The sequence below is a fragment of the Musca autumnalis genome, unplaced genomic scaffold, assembly GCF_047663935.1.
Source record: "Musca autumnalis isolate F117 unplaced genomic scaffold, ASM4766393v1 scaffold_3, whole genome shotgun sequence".
Classification (NCBI taxonomy): domain Eukaryota; kingdom Metazoa; phylum Arthropoda; class Insecta; order Diptera; family Muscidae; genus Musca; species Musca autumnalis.
The window spans coordinates 162,020,584-162,042,631 of NW_027411866.1; the positions used below are offsets into that span (position 1 = coordinate 162,020,584).

A 22,048-nucleotide genomic window follows, 5' to 3' on the forward strand; every position below is an offset into this window, starting at 1 on the left:
GTTCTCTACACACAACCCATTATATATTAGGCAGTAGGCCCGTTATTTAGCAAACATTTTATTGCAATTTACATCAGAGGAAAGGTCAGTAGTTTTTTTCCATATGTAGGCTACTTTGCTAATTCAAATATCGACAAAAAAAAAAAAAAAATATATATATATATATATATATATATATATATATATATATATACATATATATATATATATATTTCATACAAAAGTAATGGTCCATTTCACCCGCTAAAGAATATCAGATCATCATTCAAAATTGTAGGCATCTTTTTCGACCTATACTATTACCAGGTGCAAAATTTCGTGACTATTGATGTATAATTGCGACTTCTAGCGAGTTTATTATTACACTACAAACAAATAACGGGATATATTAGGCTGTAACTCTGTTATCTAATCATGCACACCAACATAATTGGCATCAATTGAAAGGTCAAGCGTTCCACTTTCAAGTATATCTCACTTGTCCGGAATGTCACTTCCAGGAATTAAGATATAAGCTGTATATTAAAATTTTTCACAATTTTCACACAAAAGTTTTGGTCCATTTAACCCTCTAAATATAATCCGATCGCCATCTCAAATTGCAAGCTTCTCCTTTGTGATATACTCTTACCTTATTTAAAATTACGCGTTGATCGGACTATTATTGAGACCTACAGAGCCGCTACAAAATTAGATAAATATTATGTTTTTGGTCCATTTCACCCGCTAAATATTTCACGATCATCACCAATAAGAATAGGGATCTATTCTGATCTGAACCCGACCTCCATACAAAATTTCGTGACGATCGGTCCATAATTGCGGCCTGGAGCGTGTTTACAATTTATAATGGACAGACGGACGGACGGACTGACGGACGGACACACATCTCAAAATCGCTTTATATCGTCGAGATATGAAGAATGGTATACCACATTGGGGGTCTCCGACGAATATTTCGCGGTGTTACATGAATTTTTACCAAAACAAACTTATAATACCCTTTTCCACATTGTGGTATAGGGTATAAATAGGGTTTTTGTGTAATAATCTTTTTTAGATGGGAAGTCAAATTTCAATCGCCAACTTAAAACGCGTTTTTCTCGAAACAAGATTTTTTGAGATGTGTCACTCTTTGAGTAAATGAGCGATATGTCTTCTGTCTCATAAATTTATTGATATGCAGAGCAAACTTAGTGACCTGCTCAACATGGCGAAAAAGGTCGGACTCGAAATCGACACAAAAAAAAACATATGCGATGCTATTAAACAACATAACAGACAACCACTTCTTGATTGAAAACCACATAATTAACTACGAGGGGAACTAGAAAAGATTGCGGCCTAGGCAGCACGCAGTGTATTTTTTTTTTTTTTTTTTTTGGAAAGTTTGATAGTTTTTAGCCTAAGCGTACTCAGGACAGTTTGACATACGGTTGCGTTATTTACAGTGACATGCAAAAATCACTTTGCAAAAAATGGAATTTAATGGATTAATGTTTGTTTACTAGTCACTAGTTACAGGTTATACATATATATTTGTGATTTTTGTGTCTGGGGAGCCATATTTATATTGTTTGTTTTTTTTTTTTTTTTGGACTTTATGGGTGTGATTCCTGTAGACCTTCTATGTTCACTCTAGTGATTGAGTGAAACATAGCATTTATTGTGTAGGGACGTCCCTTGCTCATCTCCCCTCCACTTTTCTTAACAATTGTTAAGTGAAGTGCAGTGGTTAGTGGCTATGAATAGGGAGTCTATTTATATTTGTATTTCCATGAATTCCTTTGATAGTCATTAATCATAGTATGCATAGTATTTATGTATATATTTTATTTATGTATGTATATATTTAATTTTAATTATTTACTTCTAAGTTCTTGATGTTTGGATATTGTAGTAAGATAATATAAGTTATTGGCCATGTTGGCTTTTTTATATTACAATTGATGAATAAATGAAATGAAATGAAAAAAAAAAACTGGTTTAATGAATTGAATCTGACCGACACTCGCCAAAAAAAACGAAGTTCGTCAGGGTTGTCCAAAAACGATCGCGGTGTCAGAAAATCGTAAGCCGTGTGTAAAAAGATAGAGGCATACGTGGACATTTATTCCACCAACTAACATTTTATATTGCAATGACACTTGGCGCCAAAAATTGGGTTTTTCTCGACGGATCCCGTTTTAATCGGTGCCACAAATTTCGAAAAAATACGATTGCGGTACTTCAAAAGTCGTTTGTTTATAAGATGGATTCAGGTGACGAATGCGTATGAAATGTAACTATGCCCGAAAAATCGCAACAATCGCCAGAAGATGCTGTAAAACGTTCAAAAACCATGTTTTTAAGGCGTCTCAATCAATCCACTGTAAACAATCCAAGAGATGGTCGTATGTCAAACTGTCCTGGGTACGCTTAGGCTAAAAACAGTCAAACTTTAAAAATAAAAAAATAAAAAATGTCAAATGACGACGCAAACTTTTCTAGTTTCCCTGGTATACGAACAATATCTGCTACTTGGGAAGTATAATGAAAATCAACAACAGCAACAATATGTGATAAACAGACTCAAAAACGCCAGACGTATTATTTTTCATTCGATTTACTTTTGTTCTTACCTAATCCTGGTCGGCCAGTACACCCTCAAATCCATCATCTGACATCTGTGGTATATTCGTCGTCTTCGCTATCATTGGATACCAACAGTGGGAAAATGTTCTTTACGTAACCTGAACACGCTATCGATATCTGTTACCAGATTACAGAGAAGACTAAAAGGGTCAGTATATCTCAGCACGCCTACATCAAGGGCATGTCAGTAGAAATCGCATTACATGAGGGTTTTTGGACACATTGAGAAGAATATGAAGAATACTCTGACCTCTACTCTGACGTCTGATGATAAACGAAATTCTTGTATACATCGACCAGACCAAAAGAAATAAGGCTGATTAGTAACAAATTTTTACCAATGCTGTCCGACTTTCTGCGTGGTGATGGGGTCATGAACTTGTACTATTCCCCAGAAAAAGCGAAATTATACCACCACTTTTGGACGGAGTTGCACTGGAAGTTTCTCCGAAAGCTCAGTCCTTTGGAACAATTCTGGAGCATCGTTTGACATGTAAAAGGAATACCGAGGTGGGGATGAAGAAAGGTTTTATTGCACCCCTGCAAGATTACCATTGGGAAAAGTTGGGGACTCAGACCACAACTGTTACACCGGCTATATGTGACCATGGTTCTGGCCATCTTAACCTCTGTTGGTTTCCTGGTTATAGCAATAAAATGGAAACAAATCATCAAATGAATTGAATCTAGGTGGCTCTATCGATCTACCAACTGATGAAAATGTGAGTCCACAAATGATGTACTACATCGGAACACTTCATGAGAACTACCTTGAGAAGACACACCGCAGATGGTTTATGGAACCTGGATGGACCACATCCAAAGCAATCTAGCCTAAGATCTTCCATCGTAGAACGACTTCCCATTTCTCACTCGATACGTTAGGGACGAAAATCATTGTGAGGTCTTATTACGGTCACTGTAGGGTTACATCTCTAACGTCAAGATGGGATGGCAGTTGCGTCGTCGATTATTGTAGATTATGTGATGATACAAAAGACATAGAGACGGTCGACCATCTACTTTCTTCCACAAAGAAAAACATCGACTACGGGATAGATATGAGAGACATACTTTTGCCATATTAACAGACGTAGATTCCATTGTCCTTTTGCCAAAAACCTACACGGTGCTCTTGAAGCAACATTAAATGGAAGGTGCTTACACCTGGGAAGTTTTTGCGGATACTGAAACGACAATGTTTATAGATAAAAAAAATTCAAAAAAAAAAAAAAACTCGCCGGAGTGCTTTTTAAATAAATCGCCATTCAAGTCGGCATTTTTAGGGGTTTTTTAGGTTTTCACGATTTTGCTTGGAAACCGCAAGTCCTATCAAAACGGGACTAAGATTGTATTTCATGACATTTCCGTATGTTATACCATTTTTGAGATACAGAAATTCAAATTGGGTCAATTCACTGACTGCATCGCCTCCTTATAAAACAATGTCATGACAGCCTAGGAAAAATTACGAAAGATACTCTTGTAGAGAATTTTCACAGCTATAGGATTTTGATTAGGATTAAGGATCTAAAAGGAATGGATCGACATTGACCGTTATTGAAGTGGATCTCCAGCCACAACATATGGTTCCATAGGGGGTTTTTACACTCTTCGGGCTGTTTGCTCAAGAAGTATGGACTTTCCCCTAAAAAAACTTTACCCATCGTAATTGAGGCAGCGAATGCAAGTTGCTTCAACAAAATCGAAGTGATTCTATATCGGGTCTTAAAGTGAACTTATCCGAAATTTTGTGTGGGAGGTGCCGGATAGAGTGGACAAATATAGTCCATATTCGAACCTGATCTATATCTGGTAGTTATATTAGGATGTGTAAGGTATGGACCAATTCGGCCACTCCCTTCAAAAGTTACCGTACGAACAATTTTTCCGAACATTTTTGAAATTTTGTGGGGGACATAAACTATGTTTGGACAAAATATTACTAAGACCAAATTTTGGACCGAATCGGCAGATCCGTTCTAGAGTTATCTTGCGCTCCAACCACCTCACACGGTGTCATAGGGGTTTTTTGCAACTTTCATGCTATTTTCTCAGGAAGTATTGACTTACCGCTAATGAAACTTGTACCGTCGTATGGGGGGCAGTGAATACAAGTTGCTAAAACAAAAATCAAAGCGATTCGAGAGATGTCCCTAAACTGAACTTTTCCGAAATTTTGTGTGGGAGGTACCCGAAGGAGTGAACCGATTGAGTCCATATTGAAACCTCATTTAAGTCTGGTACAGGTTTCACGCTGGACAAAGTATGGACCAATTCGGTTACTTCCTTCAAGAGTTATCTTGCGCACAAATGTTCCGAAAATTTTCGAACTTTTGTGTGGGAGGCAGGGACGTAGCCAGGATTTCATTTCGGGGGGGGCCCACTTGACCAAAATTTTGAAAGTTCATGTTAGCGAAAATGTCTTATTTAGCGAAGATGTAAACCTTATTTTAGACTAATTTTACTGATGAAATAATTTTCATTACTACTTTTTAATTCAAATGGCGATTTTATCGAATTTTATCTTGTTTTTAGAACTTTTTTGACAATATGTCACAGTTAATATATGGTCAAAACAATGATTATATTAATAATCCCGTATATTTTTGGCGTATCATTTATCAAATAATACACAACTATAGTGAATGTTATGAAATTCAGTGATATCACTTCGGTAAGACCAAAAGAAAGCGAATACAATCGCAAAACCTTAGAAATATCTTAACATTACAATTTTCAAATATATACAAAAATCCGATGTCTACTTATCACAATGAATTTCTAAAGTCCGAGAACTAATGCTGAGCAATAGTTAGTCTATCCATCAAGAAATTCTAGCACCTAACCGCGTTTATGTAAATGACAAATTCTGTCGCCAAATCGTACAACTGTCAATAGACTAATTTTGGCGTCCAATCGTCGGACTTCACTTATAGAAATTCTAGTTTCCGATCCTTGGTCTTCTCATACATTAATCATAAACAAAGGAAACTCTGGTCCAGTCTTAAATTCTTTTAAAATTAAATTATGTCGCCCAATCCAAGGTCTGTACTTCTATACATTCTTTTAGCAAAAAAGCATAAACACAATTTTTCCCAATCTACATTTTTAATACTCTCAGCCTTTAGCCAAAATGTGCCTCATCGAAATAATGGCTTTAGGGCAGGCCTGCTCAGACACATACAAACACATTTTGTAATTGTGTTGGTTTTGAAATACACAAATTTCAATTTTCCTTTGTCTCTCTGTATACTGTGAGAAATATCGTAACAGTTTTTTTTATTTTATATTTCAAAATATAGAGTAGAATAATTATTTTATTTTGACCAAATGTGACTGTTGATGTTATAATTTGTTGCAAATCAAGTTCGTGACAAACCAAAGTGCGTTGACAAACCAAACACTCTAATTTGCCGTAAAAATTTTAGGCAAATAAAAATTCGTATTCAGTATCTTCATTCATTTTTTCAGTGTACGCATATAAATTCATAGACAAATTCGAAAACAGAACCTTCCTCATTGAATGTTCAATAGAGACTGATTTTTAATTTTGAAAATATTCAAAACAAAAACAAAAGCTCTCTTTTTAAATTGTGTGTGTGAGAAAATTGACACACACCGACAGCTCAGGTGCGCACCTTGAGCAGGCCTGCTTTAGGGCCAAAGTGTGTTTGGAAGAAATCTGTTTCGACTAATCTATGTCCGTTCGTCTGGCTAGCTGCCTGAAGAGCATGATAATTCTCAAACAGATCAATCGATTGGGTCCAAAATTTGGCATTCGTGATATTTTGATCAACTTCGAAGATGGGCCAAATTGATCTACTCTTTCGGCAAACTTCACTTCCTTTATGCTAATAATTTAGTTATAAGTAAAAATATGAAGTAAAAATATGAAATTGCAACGAGTGTTCTCGGGGCCCCTATTACTACAGTACACGTTTTTCAGAGGCAAGTCTATACTTGCAGAGAAAATGGGCCGAAAGCGGTAAAGAACACCTAAGGCAATCATGTGTAGTGGCTAATGCGCACGACAACTTTCGAACCGGATACTGCGTTGGCCCAAACTTTGTTTATCGCAGTATTTCAGCGAGCCTTATATACAAAATTCGAAGGTGGTGCTTTTCGGTCTACTTCTTCTGGTACTTTCCTCCAAATTTCAAGAATTTTAGCGTGGTATGCGCGCGTTTTCTTGAACAGAGCAGCAGATTTGGTCCAAACTTTGGATTTAGTAATTTCCAAACTTAGTTTTTGCTCGATCTTTAGAAATTTTTACTGAAGGTATTCCTTGTGTTTAGAGCGGTATTATGTTTTTCGTGGACAAGTCCATATTTCCTGACATTAGGGTCAAAAGTGAAAATTATACTGTGGCGAACTGTAATGACTGGTGGGCGCAATATCTTTTAATATGAATGATTCCCAAAATAAGATCTACTCCCAAAATGAACTATGTCGGTCCGGTCCATTTCTCCATACCAACACTTTTAATATTTTGTTTGCAAGTTCATACGTCCGAAAATGGCTACAAATTTCTGAAAATCTCCTGATACATAGTTTTTGGGTTTAAGGATTTTGGCTGTGTAGCCGCTATTCGATCTGTCTATAGCTGAAAATTTCAATTCACACAGGCTCAGGGTATATTCTTGTCCGAAAAGTCGAGTGGTACTTGTTGAGATTTTGACGAAGAAGAACCTGTCGACCTTGTCGTCACAAAGTCCTTTACCGAAGGAAGTACTTCCCAAAATAAATTGCTGTGGATTTCTATGACGTTTTCTTCTGGTTTTGTTCAAAGAGTAATCGACAGAATAATCCCTGAAGATGAAATTCATTGTAATTTTGAAATATTGGAAATAATATGTAATAAATCAATATAAATAAAGTAGAAAAATGTTTGTACGTTTGTTTGTTTGCAGTTTATGGACTCAAAAACCGCTGAACTGATCTTCCTGAAATTTGTAGAGTATATCACCACATGACCTGAAAGTAACATAGGCTATAAAAATTTCTGAAATTTCGCGTTGATCCTGAGCATCAGAATCGGAGGTACCTCCAAGAAATTTAGATTTTTTATGCAAATATCTATAGAATGGTAACAGATAATGTCTCCAAATTTAGGATGTGTGCAGGAATTTGGTCTAGAAATAAATTTGCCAAATTATATTGAAATCTGTTCAGATTTGGATATAGCGCCCATATATATTTTCGGCCGATTTCATGTGTATGTCCAATTTCAATGAAATTTGGGATGTGTGGCAGAATTGGGTCTAGAAATAAATTTTCCAAATTATATTGAAATCGGTTCAGATTTGGATATAGCTCCCATATATATTTTCGTCCGATTTCATGTATGTATTTGATGCACCAAACACGCTTTATATACCCGATTTTAATGAAAGTTGGAAATAGTGACGAAAATTGGCCTACAAATAAATATGTCAAACTATATTTTACCTTATTCGGGGTGGCGAAGTGCACCGAGTTCAGCTAGTAAAATATAAACATTGACCTCAAGCTCAATAATCTTGATTTTACTAATATTCGAAAGGTCGAACAAAACATAAAAATTGGACAGAAAAATCTGTTTGTCCAATAGACATTTACGACAAATTTCAACATAATAAAGAATTTGTAAATGTTTGAATTCCAAAATAGTTCATTATAAAAACGTGTTAGAGAAAATATACAAACATTTAAAACCACAAATATTAAGCAACGGTTTTATCTTTTAATGTTGAATTGCACTTATAAAAAATTTCAAAAACAAAATCTCGCAAAAATGTTTTTTCTGCACGTTGTTTATAAGCCAAAGTATTGGACGTAGTATGTTATAAACGAAATATATACAAATAAACGTTTTGTTCCGAACTCAGCAACACTTACAGTCAGCCTAAAATTCCGATTAAACGCTTAAACAACACCTTAAAACTTAACAAGAACTATGCATAAAATTACTGAAAAAGCCTAACTTGTTCATTATTTTTATACTTTCAAATACTCGTATGTTGGACAATAAGTATACCAATGTAGTTAAATAATTCTTTGTAATACTTCCAACTACTTTACATATTTCTTGAACAATTTAAAACAGTTTAAAATCTTACTAAAAAAATTAAAAAATGTTTAACATAACATCCTATGGGAACTAAAATCATTTCGGGGGGGGCCCGGGCCCCCCGGGCCCCCCCCCTGGCTACGTCGGTGGTGGGAGGTACCGGAAGGAGTGGACTGATATAGCCCATCTTCGAACTTAAACTAAGTTTGAGCAAAATATTACGAAAGCCAAAATTTGACACGAATCGGTTCATCCGTTCGAGAGTTATCGTGCGCACCACCCAGCCAGACAGACAGACGGACGGACATTGCTAAATCAACTCCAAATTGTCTGAAACACATTTCGTCCAAACATACTTGGGGTCTAAAACCATTGTTTCGATGAGGCACATTTTGCCCGTATGAAAGTGTATATACCCTTTCTAGCCTAAAGGTTGAGGGTATAAAAACTAAAAATGTGACCTGAACTTCTATATCTCAAAAATGGTAAAACCTAGGAACAATTCATAACGGTCAATCCTCTAGACAATTTTCACAGCTGCAACATTTTCTTTAGCCCCATTTCCATAGGACCTTGGAAACCTAAAGTCGCGATAACCTAAAATAAACCTAAAATGTGAACTTTGACCGCGATTTATTTAAAAAATCCCTTTAGCAAAAACTCTTTTTTTGAGTTTTCTCATCTATGAACATTGCTGTTTCAGAATCCGCAAGAACTTCCCATGTGTAAGCGGTTTTTATTTAAAGTTAGTTAAGGCGCACCATACCTGACATTGCTTTTAAGGAGGCGATACAGTCAGTGCATTGAACTTCTATATTTCAAAAATGTAAAACCTACGAAAATATCATAACAATCAACATTGTAGAGCATTTTCTCAGCTAAAATAATTTTCTGAAACCCCTTTCGATAGGACTTGCGGTTTCCAAGCAAAATCGTAAAAACCTAATATAACCCTAAAAATGTGAACTTTGATCGCTCCGGCGATTTTTTTGTTTTTATAATTTTTTCATCAAGTTTCAGAATCCGCAGAAACTTCCCAGGTGTAAGCGGTTTTTATTTAAAGTTATTTAAGGCGCACCCTACATGACATTTTTTATAAGGAGGCGATACAGTCAGTGCATTGTCCCAATTTGAACTTCTATATCTCAAATATGATAAAGCCTAGGAAAATATCATGAAGGTCAATCTGGTAGAGAACTTTCACAGCAACAATATTTTCTCTAATCCCATTTCGATAGAACTTGCGGTTTCCAAGCAAAATCGTGAAAACCTAAAAAAACCTAAACAACTTTGATCGCCATTTATTTAAAAAGTGCTCCGGCGATTTTTTTGTGTTATCATTTTCTGATCTATGAACATTGTAGTTTCAGAATCCGCAAAAAAACTTCCCAGGTGTAAGCTCCCTTAATGTTAGTTTAAGAGCACCGTGAGGTATCTTGTGTATCAAATTAGTCACTTCCACTCTTCAATTTCTTTTCAGACATAATCCACTTCATTGAAAATTGCTCTTTAAAACAATTTTCTTTTGTCTTTTGCTTTCCTTACTTTTCAAATAAACAATTCTTGAACTACAGGACATAAAAAATAATACAAATAAAATTACATTTTTACGTGTTGAAATAACATTTAATGGTTATTGTCATTACCTGGCTGCAACAAAGTTCACATTTCAGGGCAGAACTAAGTTACCCCGTATTTAATTTTAGGTTGGAGGATATAAAAACATTATGAAATCCATAAAAATCATTGAATAATACATTGTACGACTATATAATGGATGACATAGGTATAGGAGAAGATGAAATCAAGACAATTTAAATAATAATTAAAGAATTTACAACTTCCTGCTGTGATATCGACAAGTCAAAAAGAATAAAGCAAATTAAAGTTAATCTTGACACTTGTCAAGCTTAATCTTATATTTAAGCTGCCCCACCAGTCTGAATGAAAAAATATTTAATTTGGAGCCCCTAGAAATTTTATGCCAAATATAAATCTCTCAAAATGCTGGCAAAATAAACATCCACTGCCCTATGCAATTAAAATCTTTCCCATTCACCTTCGCATCAAACTAATCGTTTTTTTTTCTTGAAGCGGCAACAAAATAACAAAGTCACAAAAACTTTTGTTATATTTCCTTTGTTTAACTAAAAAATACAAACAACAAGCAAATTTTTCTTCGGTGAAATGCGAGTGTAACTTATTTTCAATTACGCATTGGTAAGTTGTTTGAACGACTGGCAAGAAGTTGGCTGTTTGGCATGTGTTTGAAAGTTTATTTCCTGTGCACCTTCAACTTCATCAACATTGGGGCGGCTTTGGCAACAATTGTTGCAGTCGAATTAAAAAAAATTGTTGTTTTTGTTCAAACGTCTCTACTGCGGCTTATTAAATTCATGTAGCCTCTTTCATCCATCAGACACTAAAATCAACAGCAACAAAGTCATGAAAGTTTCTCATTGAACTTTTACCGTTGGCGTTGTTGTTGTTTGATGATGTGTTGGTTGGTGGTCGTGGTTGGCCATGAAATTTTAGCTCCAAATGAAGCAGAGGTAGAAGAAGAGGATGCTGATTTGAAATGAGGCTAAAAAACTGAACAGAGTCATAATTAATTAAGCATAACATGAAAGCCCGCCACCCAGGTACCAAGAAGTTGAATCTGTTATTCTCTTAGTCCTTGTACGGTCTTCTTTATGTGGTGGTGTATGGTGTTGTGGATTGTAATACCTAATGCAGAAGCAGCCGCAATCAGTAGCTAGTCATCATCCAGTGCCAGCTGTTTACTTAAGAAGTTTTTTTTTACAAGGCCATATTTATCTTACAATATTTTCTCGGTTTTACTTTTCTATCCAATTGCGAGGAATTTACAAAGTTGTGAAGTCGCCTCTGCGAGTTTCTTCCTCAGGGGAATACATTTCACCTTTAGATTAAATTTAATGTCAAAATAATGACTCCATAAGGGCCATGTGGAAATGGTAATTGTAATCAACAATGACAGGTTATTGTAAACATCTTGCGGGTTGTAAAATGTTACGGTTTTTGTGTTTTAGTCTCATGAAACTCAAATTTTTGATAAATTAAATTACAATTTTAATAGGGGGAAATTTTGAATTTTTGTTATTGTTTGGAAGGCAACATGGGGAATGTAAAGTAAGGATTCTTCTTCATCAACAGATATCCACTAAAGTTTAAATTTTATCAAAAAACAGTTCCTTAAATATCTTTCTGCAGTAACAAGAAAATGACCGGTGCAACCCACAGTGGTCGAAATCACTGATCTAGCGGCGCGAAATAAATAACTTGCAAACGACTGGAGATATGTTTCTGAAATTTTGCACAAACTCAGTCTGGGTTCGTGGGTAACAACGGTCTAAATACGAACAACATCGGCTAATATTTTGGTATAGCCCCCATATAACGGTACTTCCCGATTTTCGGTATTTTGAGGATTTAAGTCACATTTTCCTTAAAAATTAGTTGTTGTGTGGTACCTAGGTTTTCTATTGTTCACTAAACTTTTCCACCAAAAATTGTGGACATAGGTCTACAATTGGGTCAAGGCCCCGTTTTACGTACCTCCCGATTTTCAGTATTTTGGTGTATTTAAGCTACTTTTTCCGACCAAATTAGATGTAATTTGATATTTGGGGTTCCCAGTAGTCACAAAGATTCTCTACCAAAAATTGTGGACATAGGTCTATGTTTTGCTATTGCCCCCATATAACCGTACCTCCCAATATTTGGTATTTTAAGGATTTCTTTAACTTTTTAAGGATTTCTTTAGCGTTCGCTAGATCAGTGATTGCGACCAGTGTGCTTTCATGATATTACCATTATTCTAGGCTATTTTAATGTCAAAATTGTAAAGGAGAATATCTGTGGACCAACAGTCGGAATATTCAGTCTCCATGAAATTAGGCTGATACACGGAGGAAAAAAACGGCCTCTCTAACATATGTCCCAAACATATTTTGCAGCAAACATATATGTATATATTTTTTAACAGTCCCAAACATAACATATGTTTTGGTCCTGCAAACAAATATATGTTTGGTGCAAACAAATATTTTGTTTGGGTGCAAACAAATATTTTGTTTGGGTGCAAACAAACTGAAGATAAATGAACAAAAAAAAATTCATAACAATTTTTCTTTCCCTCTTCGCATGCTACGTTGGTTAACTGTGAAATGCAGAAATAATGACTGCTTATGTAGAAAAAAATCGCAAGAACAACAAAGCACGAAAAACACGCGTTTGGCCGCATACACATCACCAAAGCAGAAACAAACGTTTTACCCTCCAGTCTTCGCTTCTGCGTCTTCTATTACACCATACACACAGCTCGTTATTATAAAAAATCAATCCGCACCCGCGAGAGCCCTGTTGTTACTCTCTTTGACAAAAATCCTCTCTCCACCCATAAAAATATGTTCTAACATAACAAATATGTTGGTACCCAAACAAATAAAATTGAGATTTGTTACAAAATTTTGCAAACATATATTTGTTTGCAACCAATCCCAAACATAAATTTGTTTGGATCTAAACATATTTCTAACATATATTTTTCTGTGTGTAAAAAAATCGCAACAACAACAAAGCACGAAAAACACGCTTTTGGCCGCATACACACCACCAAAGCACAAAAAAACATTTTACCCTCCAGTCTTCGCTTCTGCGTCTTCTATTACACCATACACACAGCTCGTTATTATAAAACATCATTCCTGTTACTCTCTTTGACAAAAGTCCTCTCTCCACCCATAAAAAATATGTACTTACATAACAAATATGTTGGTACCCAAACAAATAAAATTGAGATTTGTTAAACAATTTTGCAAACATATTATGTTTGGACCCAAATATATATTTGTTTGCAACCAGTCCCAAACACAAATTTGTTTTGATCTAAACATATTTGTAACATATATTTTTCTATGTGTAGATTTCGCAGCGGTAAAAAACACAACGATATTTATGAGGGCACCTGGCTGTCTTCACAAAAAAAAAAAAAAAATCAAAAAGCCTAGGGCTGAAGAAAAAATGCGGCGCAGAGCACGAGAGATATCGGGAGAAAAGGAGAGATAAGAAACTCCTTTACTGCAGGAAAAAGAGAGAAATGAAAAAGAGTGAGCGGAAGCCGGAATGCTATTCTAAAATTCTAACTAAGAGTGAAACATCATCCTGATAGCTTTGGTACAGTCACATCCTCCTGTAGATACCAGAAAGGTAATTTGGTAAAGGTGCCATCAGGCCAATTTGGACGACGAAAGTACCACAGATCCAATACCAGAAGATGATGTTGAATGTGTACCGCCCGCTCAAGATGAGGTAACGATAACAATAAAGCATCTGAAGAATAATAAGGCAGCAGAAGCCGATGGCTTAACAGTCGAGCTGTTATAAACCGGAGGCGACATGTTAATAAGATGTATGCATCAGCTCGTTACCACCATCTGGCACGAAGAACATGCACCTGACTATTGGAACCTTAGCATCCTGTGTCCCGTGTAGAATATGTGAGATAAGGCTGTGTGCTACAGGGGCATAAGTGTGATTCCTATTGCCTACAAGATAGTGTCAGCATCAACGAAATAATTGGGTCATACCAATGGGGCTTTAGACCTAGCAAATTTATCATTGACCTGATATTTACACTGCAATAAATCCTAAAGAAGACCCTAGAGATGTACATCGACACCTACCATATTATAAAACGGCCTTCGACAGCCCCCTACGTTCAGAGGTATTCCACGCCATGTCTGAATTTGGTATATCCGCAAAGCTCATTTGGCTTTGTAAGATGACATTAACTGATACTAGGTTCTCAGATAAAAAAGGAATGAACCTCTACGAAGAGGTGAGTACCAAAAGAGGTTTCAGACAAGGAGACAGCCTTTCATGTGAGCTATTCAACCTTCTAATACGAGATGCAGATGTAAAAATAAGTGGCACAATTTACGATATTATTCAACCTTCTAATACGAGATGCAGATGTAAAAATAAGTGGCACAATTTACGATATTAACATCATGGGTCGATCAGTAAAGGATGTGTCTTTAAGAAGGTCGAAGGAGAATATGCTTAAGTGAGTCTGGCGGTAAACGGCAAAAAGACAAAGTTGTTGATAACGACGCGTAGTGCGTCCGTAGAACTCGGATCAACGGTGGAAGTTGGTTCATATAATTTTGAGCTAGTTAATGACTTTGTCTAGCTCGGTACCGCCATAAACACAAAAAACAACATCAGTTGTGAAATTAGAAGAATAATGGATGTTACTTTGGCTTAAGCAGGCAGTTTAAAAACAAAGTCACATATCGTCAAACAGAAGAAATAATACTTTATAAAACACTGATACTACCAATGCTAATGAATGGTTCCGAAGCCCGGGTAATTGCGCAAGCAGATAAAGCAATGATTGGTGTTTTTGAGAGAGAAATTCTTCTACAGATATACGGGCCAATATGCGATGACAGTGAATATCGAAAAAATGCGGCGCAGAGCACGAGAGATATCGGGAGAAAAGGAGAGATAAGAAACTCCTTTACTGCAGGAAAAAGAGAGAAATGAAAAAGAGTGAGCGGAAGCCGGAATGCTATTCTAAAATTCTAACTAAGAGTGAAACATCATCCTGATAGCTTTGGTACAGTCACATCCTCCTGTAGATACCAGAAAGGTAATTTGGTAAAGGTGCCATCAGGCCAATTTGGACGACGAAAGTACCACAGATCCAATACCAGAAGATGATGTTGAATGTGTACCGCCCGCTCAAGATGAGGTAACGATAACAATAAAGCATCTGAAGAATAATAAGGCAGCAGAAGCCGATGGCTTAACAGTCGAGCTGTTATAAACCGGAGGCGACATGTTAATAAGATGTATGCATCAGCTCGTTACCACCATCTGGCACGAAGAACATGCACCTGACTATTGGAACCTTAGCATCCTGTGTCCCGTGTAGAATATGTGAGATAAGGCTGTGTGCTACAGGGGCATAAGTGTGATTCCTATTGCCTACAAGATAGTGTCAGCATCAACGAAATAATTGGGTCATACCAATGGGGCTTTAGACCTAGCAAATTTATCATTGACCTGATATTTACACTGCAATAAATCCTAAAGAAGACCCTAGAGATGTACATCGACACCTACCATATTATAAAACGGCCTTCGACAGCCCCCTACGTTCAGAGGTATTCCACGCCATGTCTGAATTTGGTATATCCGCAAAGCTCATTTGGCTTTGTAAGATGACATTAACTGATACTAGGTTCTCAGATAAAAAAGGAATGAACCTCTACGAAGAGGTGAGTACCAAAAGAGGTTTCAGACAAGGAGACAGCCTTTCATGTGAGCTATTCAACCTTCTAATACGAGATGCAGATGTAAAAATAAGTGGCACAATTTACGATATTATTCAACCTTCTAATACGAGATGCAGATGTAAAAATAAGTGGCACAATTTACGATATTAACATCATGGGTCGATCAGTAAAGGATGTGTCTTTAAGAAGGTCGAAGGAGAATATGCTTAAGTGAGTCTGGCGGTAAACGGCAAAAAGACAAAGTTGTTGATAACGACGCGTAGTGCGTCCGTAGAACTCGGATCAACGGTGGAAGTTGGTTCATATAATTTTGAGCTAGTTAATGACTTTGTCTAGCTCGGTACCGCCATAAACACAAAAAACAACATCAGTTGTGAAATTAGAAGAATAATGGATGTTACTTTGGCTTAAGCAGGCAGTTTAAAAACAAAGTCACATATCGTCAAACAGAAGAAATAATACTTTATAAAACACTGATACTACCAATGCTAATGAATGGTTCCGAAGCCCGGGTAATTGCGCAAGCAGATAAAGCAATGATTGGTGTTTTTGAGAGAGAAATTCTTCTACAGATATACGGGCCAATATGCGATGACAGTGAATATCGATGATTGTCGGTTTTTTGGAAGTATCGATTAATGTCAAACTGTCCAGCAATCACAGAACATTTTGTGGCAAAAATGAACGGCCACCGGTTGCCTGCAACCGTGAATTGAGCAAAACTGACAGTCAAACCTGATCGTGTGTAGGCCGATTAAGAATAAACGATGATGAACCGCTAAAAAGGCGTATAACTACGGGCCGCATGGTGGTAAACACAGAACTGGAAGGCCAAGGTATGATGGAGTAAACAAATGGAAGACAAGATTGAAAAGCGCGGTACTTAAAATTGGAGGAAAGACAAATGCAGATGGGCAAATAAGTAAGTTTTAATATGTTTACTACACTAAGCGACTTTTTTAAGGTGATCTTGTGCAAACAATTCGAACTGAGGATTTTTAAATGGTTTTATTTAGCTCACCCCGTTTGTTTTATTCTTGGGTCAAATTTAGTAATTCAAATTTCGCCCTCTTCCTGTCAACCGATTAATCTGAAATTTTGTATACACTTTGGATTTTGGTGACAATACAATTATATTTATTCATTATCATTATAAATTCAAGATGGCGGCCGCTACAAAATGGCGGACAACGTAGGTTTTATCAATCCCATCGATATGGGTATCAAATGAAAGGGCTCAACAAGCAGAATACAATATACTATAAAAATTTAAATCCAAGATGGCGGTCGCTACAAAATGGCGGATAACGTAGGTTTTATCAATCCCATCAATATGGGTATCAAATGAAAGGGCTCAACAAGCAGAATACAACATACTATAAAAAATTGAAATCCAAGATGGTGGCCGCTACAAAATGGCGGATAACGTAGTTTTTATCAATCCCATCAATATGGGTGTCAAATGAAAGTGCTCAACCAGTAGAATACAATGTACTATATAAAATTAAAATCTAAGATGGCGGCCTCTACAAAATGGCGGATAACATAGGTTTTATCAATCCCCTCAAAATGGGTATCAAATGAAAGGTCTCAACAAGTAGAATACAATTTACTATGCAAAATTGAAATCTAAGATGGCCGCCGCTACCAAATGGCTGATAAAAATTTTTTATCAATCCCACCAATATGGGTATCAAATAAAAGGGCTTGACAAGAAGAATACAGTGCACTATACAGTACATCTTACACACCCGAAAGCCATACAGTTTCCAGCTAAGTACAATTACGGGGCGGCTGAAAGAAGAATGTTGCCTTTAATACTATCATGGGCTTCTACTATACATAAAATGCAGGGCAGCACTGTGGATCACGCAGTCGTATACTTAGGTGCGAAACTGTTTGAAGAAGGTCAAGCCTACGTGGCTCTTAGTAGAGTAAGATCTTTGCAGGGACTACGTATAGAGGAGTTAGACTGCAATAAACTAACGGGCAAGAAACCTTGCAATAATGAAGCACTAAACGAATTAAACAGAATGCGAAATAAAAACTAGAAAATAAAAATAGGTAAAAAAACTTTTTAAGTTAAACGGTTTTATGTTAAACATACATTGCAATGTTTAAGATAAATGTACTAAAAACCAAAAAATAATAAAATAGATACAGTCGTGGGAATTATAAACATATGCATAGACTAGACTAAAATAAAACCGTGGGGCACGTCAATTGTCTACAGTCATTGTTTAAAATGTTTGTTTTGTAATGTTACACTATAATTAGGCAGTTGTTCAACCGACAACGATGGACGTGTGGTAAGTAGCGCTAGAGTGTGGAAACAAGCTAGCAAGCTCGATTATAAGCGAGTTTTTGGGTTTCATAGTGGTGATAAACTAGTTGAAACATCTCTTTTATTTACATGGAGTGTATAACTATTGGAATTTCCATGAGCAAGAAAATAGTAAGTAATTTCCTCACAGTCTGCGGGCTAACTGCCTAACGACGAATTAAACGATTCATCTATCGCACATTAAGTCGATAATTTATAGACAATTGACGTGCCCCACGGTTTTATTTTAGTCTAGTCTATGCATATGTTTATAATTCCCACGACTGTATCTATTTTATTATTTTTTGGTTTTTAGTACATTTATCTTAAACATTGCAATGTATGTTTAACATAAAACCGTTTAACTTAAAAAGTTTTTTTACCTATTTTTATTTGAAAGTACATACCCAAACGACAAGAAACCCAAGTTGGGTTTTTTTTGTCAGATCCAGCTCGGATTTTATGGCCCTATCTAAACATGGTTAAATATTGAATTTTTAAAGAAATTCGGGGCTATATCTCTGAAACCAATGCCAAACTTCTTCTGACCTCTGAAGCAAATTTGTAGATAAGCACAAGAATAAAATATTTGGAGAAAGAATGAACTCGAAATATTACATGTATTGCCTCAAATTTCAAAATATATGCAAAAATTCCACAATTTTTATACATTTCTCACCGTATCTCTAAAACCGTTAATTTTTTCTGAAAATTTTCTTTTGGAAAAATATTTCTTGGAATATAATACACAACTCTTTAGAACATGTCATTGTTATGCCGTTGTTTTCAGTACATTTTTCAACGACGATTTAATAAAAATGTCAATGATGTAGTGAAATCCGAAATGCGTGAATAGACTGTTGGTGTGAACTGTGTTTGAAATACGGGCTGTAAAAGATATGATGCAAAATACCACTGAAACAACACGAAGTAAGCATTTTAGAGTTTCAGAATGTTCTAAAGAATTGTTTAGAACTTTATTTGGAAAATGTTTGCAAAAGGTTACTTGGTTCAACTCCCAATAGTTTAGCCGATACTGACCAGAATGTCAGCAATTATGTAAACTTTTCTATATTTTATAGATTTTGATGCCCTAGGTGGAGTTTTTCTTATGTGTTTTTCAAAAGATTAGTTCTACTTGTTTAGAGCTACAATATTGCTAAAGACAGCAAGGCCAAATTCCTATTCGTTCCTGAGATAAAGGCCTGATAAATGCAAAAAAGTGTAGATTTAGCCCGGTTTAGATAAGGCCATAAAATCCGAACTGGATCTGACAGGACAAAAGGGTTTTTGTAGTCTAAATATGCACTTTCAAAAAAAGCATACTAGAAGTTGTTTGCATTTTCAGTGTTGCAAAGTGCTATCAAATCCCAACATATATTTTAGAAATCGGTTATTTTTTGTTTTGGTGTCAGAGAGAACAATTTTATTCCTTTGCAATACCATTCACACAACATTAAAAATAATTCGAGGAGATAATTTAAATAATTTATATAATTAACAATTTCTAATAGCCTTCATTGGAATTCCTTCTCACTGTTTTGCTTGCAATAACCAAATGTATACATTAATTTACTGATATTGGAGTTTGGGCTTAACAAAGTGCTTTGGAACAAAGGAACTACAGCTACATTCTTTCGTTCATTCATTAATTCATTCATTGTTGTCTTAACGAACGGATTTGTTATTCCGCATTGTTTTTGATTCACGAAGTTTGAAACAGTGCAATTAGTTCACACTCATTTGATCACAATTTGAATAAAATAATTGAATCGATAAATTGTGCTGCTGCTGATTTCAAAACAATGTACTCTCGCAGGCCATAAACCCACAATGAATAAATGAATGACTGAATGAATGAGCATCAGGCCAAAGCTTGAATGTGAAATAAATGAATGAAATGGAAATTCATTTTCCAAAAGTTTAAACTCCCACAAAGAATTTTAATTGAAATGGGAGATTTAATTGTGATGAGATTTTTATTGTTTTAATGAGAAGAAGAGTTCAACAGAAATTTATGTTGAATGAATGAATGAAAAAATTGTTTGTTTGATGTGCATAAAAAACCCTCAACTTAAATAAATGAAAATGGCCATAGTTTGGGTTATTGGGGATTAAAGTTTTCACATTAAAATTTTGTTCAAATGATAATAGATGGCTGTCATGTGGAAAAAGTTTAATTTGAATTACAAAATTCATTTTAATACTCACCTCAAAGCTCACAATTCCCGTATGGTCCTGATCGAGTGTGTTGAATACATAATGGGCATATAATGTTGGATTTGCTATTGATTTCAAAATCATATGGCGAGTAGAAAAAATAAAATAGAAAAATTTCAAATTAAATAACTGGCTATTAGAGATTTAAAATTAAGTACATAAAATAGTTCATATCAATGCTATTACATAGATTAAGGTTAGTACAGGTTGTACAGTAAAACATGGTCAGAACAAGCTGGATTTATAATCAAGGACTCTTTATTTCGTTATAACCATGTTTCCTTGTACAAATGTAATTAACTTCTTTCAGTTAGTTATCAACGAACATACATACACACATACATTAAAAAACATATAGCATATAATTATCTTTTGTCATTAAACAGGTTGTTTTACACAAAAACACAAAACTAGTAGAACCGGCAAAGCTAAAAGCACAGCTGCATTACTGATTTCCTTACGAAATAATAAACTGGAAAGCAGAATGATGATGTTGCATGGATAGCGATGAAGATGTAAGAAAGCACATAATTCTAGAAGTACATACTAAATATATTGTAGTTGATATTTTTGTTGTTGTTTTTTTCCAAAGGCATATCATCCAAATGATGTGGATTCCAGTTGCACGTACAAAGTAGATTTTTCTTCTCAGGATTTTTGTTGTAAACTTAGAGGTACTGAAGATTTTTTGGTCGGTATTACCGACCATTGAATACCTAATGCCACTACTGCGATATTGTATTAATAAATAATAAATATTAAATATTAAATAATATGTTATAAATAATAAATAAATACATAATTAATAATAATAAATAATTACTTACTTAGCTGGCCCATTACAAAACATTTGTTCCATAGACCGAACTAAGAAAAGATCTCCAACTCTCTCTGTTTTCGCTTCACTTTCTGGAATACCGCGCCTTTTTATACCCTCCACCATAGTATGGAGGGTATATTAAGTTTGTTTTTCCGTTTGTAACGCATTGAAATACTCATTTGCGACCCTATAAAGTATATATATTCTTGATCAGGGTAAAATTCTAAGTCGATCTGAGCACGTCCGTCCGTCCGTCCGTCCGTCTGTGGTAATCACTCTAGCATCCACAAAAATGAAGATAGGACGCTGAAATTTTGGGAAAATGCGTCTTTTGTTTGCAGGCAGGTCAAGTTCGATGATGGGCTATATCGGTCCACGTTTTGGTAGAGCCCCCATATAACGGTACCCCCCGATTTACGGTATTTTGACGTTTTTAGCTACATTTTCAGACCGATTTGGCTATAATTTGACATTTAGGGTTCTTAAGTGTCAATAAACATATATAACAAAACTTGTGGACATAGGTCCACGTTTTGGTATAGCCCCCATATAACGGTACCCCCCGATTTGCGGTATTTTGACGTTTTTAGCTACATTTTCAGACCGATTTGGCTATAATTTGACATTTAGGGTTCTTAAGTGTCAATAAACATATATAACAAAACTTGTGGACA

The 22,048-nt window shown here is 35.6% G+C and overlaps 1 protein-coding gene across 1 annotated transcript in view; it reads right to left on the bottom strand.

The window, feature by feature from the left end:
- The window catches only part of LOC141398357 (uncharacterized), a 70,936-nt gene extending 50,298 nt beyond the window's left edge, over positions 1-20,638 (bottom strand). Inside the window, 1 exon segment of the mRNA XM_073975645.1 lies at positions 20,546-20,638. Within this exon segment, the coding sequence (XP_073831746.1) occupies positions 20,546-20,638 (93 nt within the window).
- Positions 20,639-22,048: the final 1,410 nt, after the last annotated feature.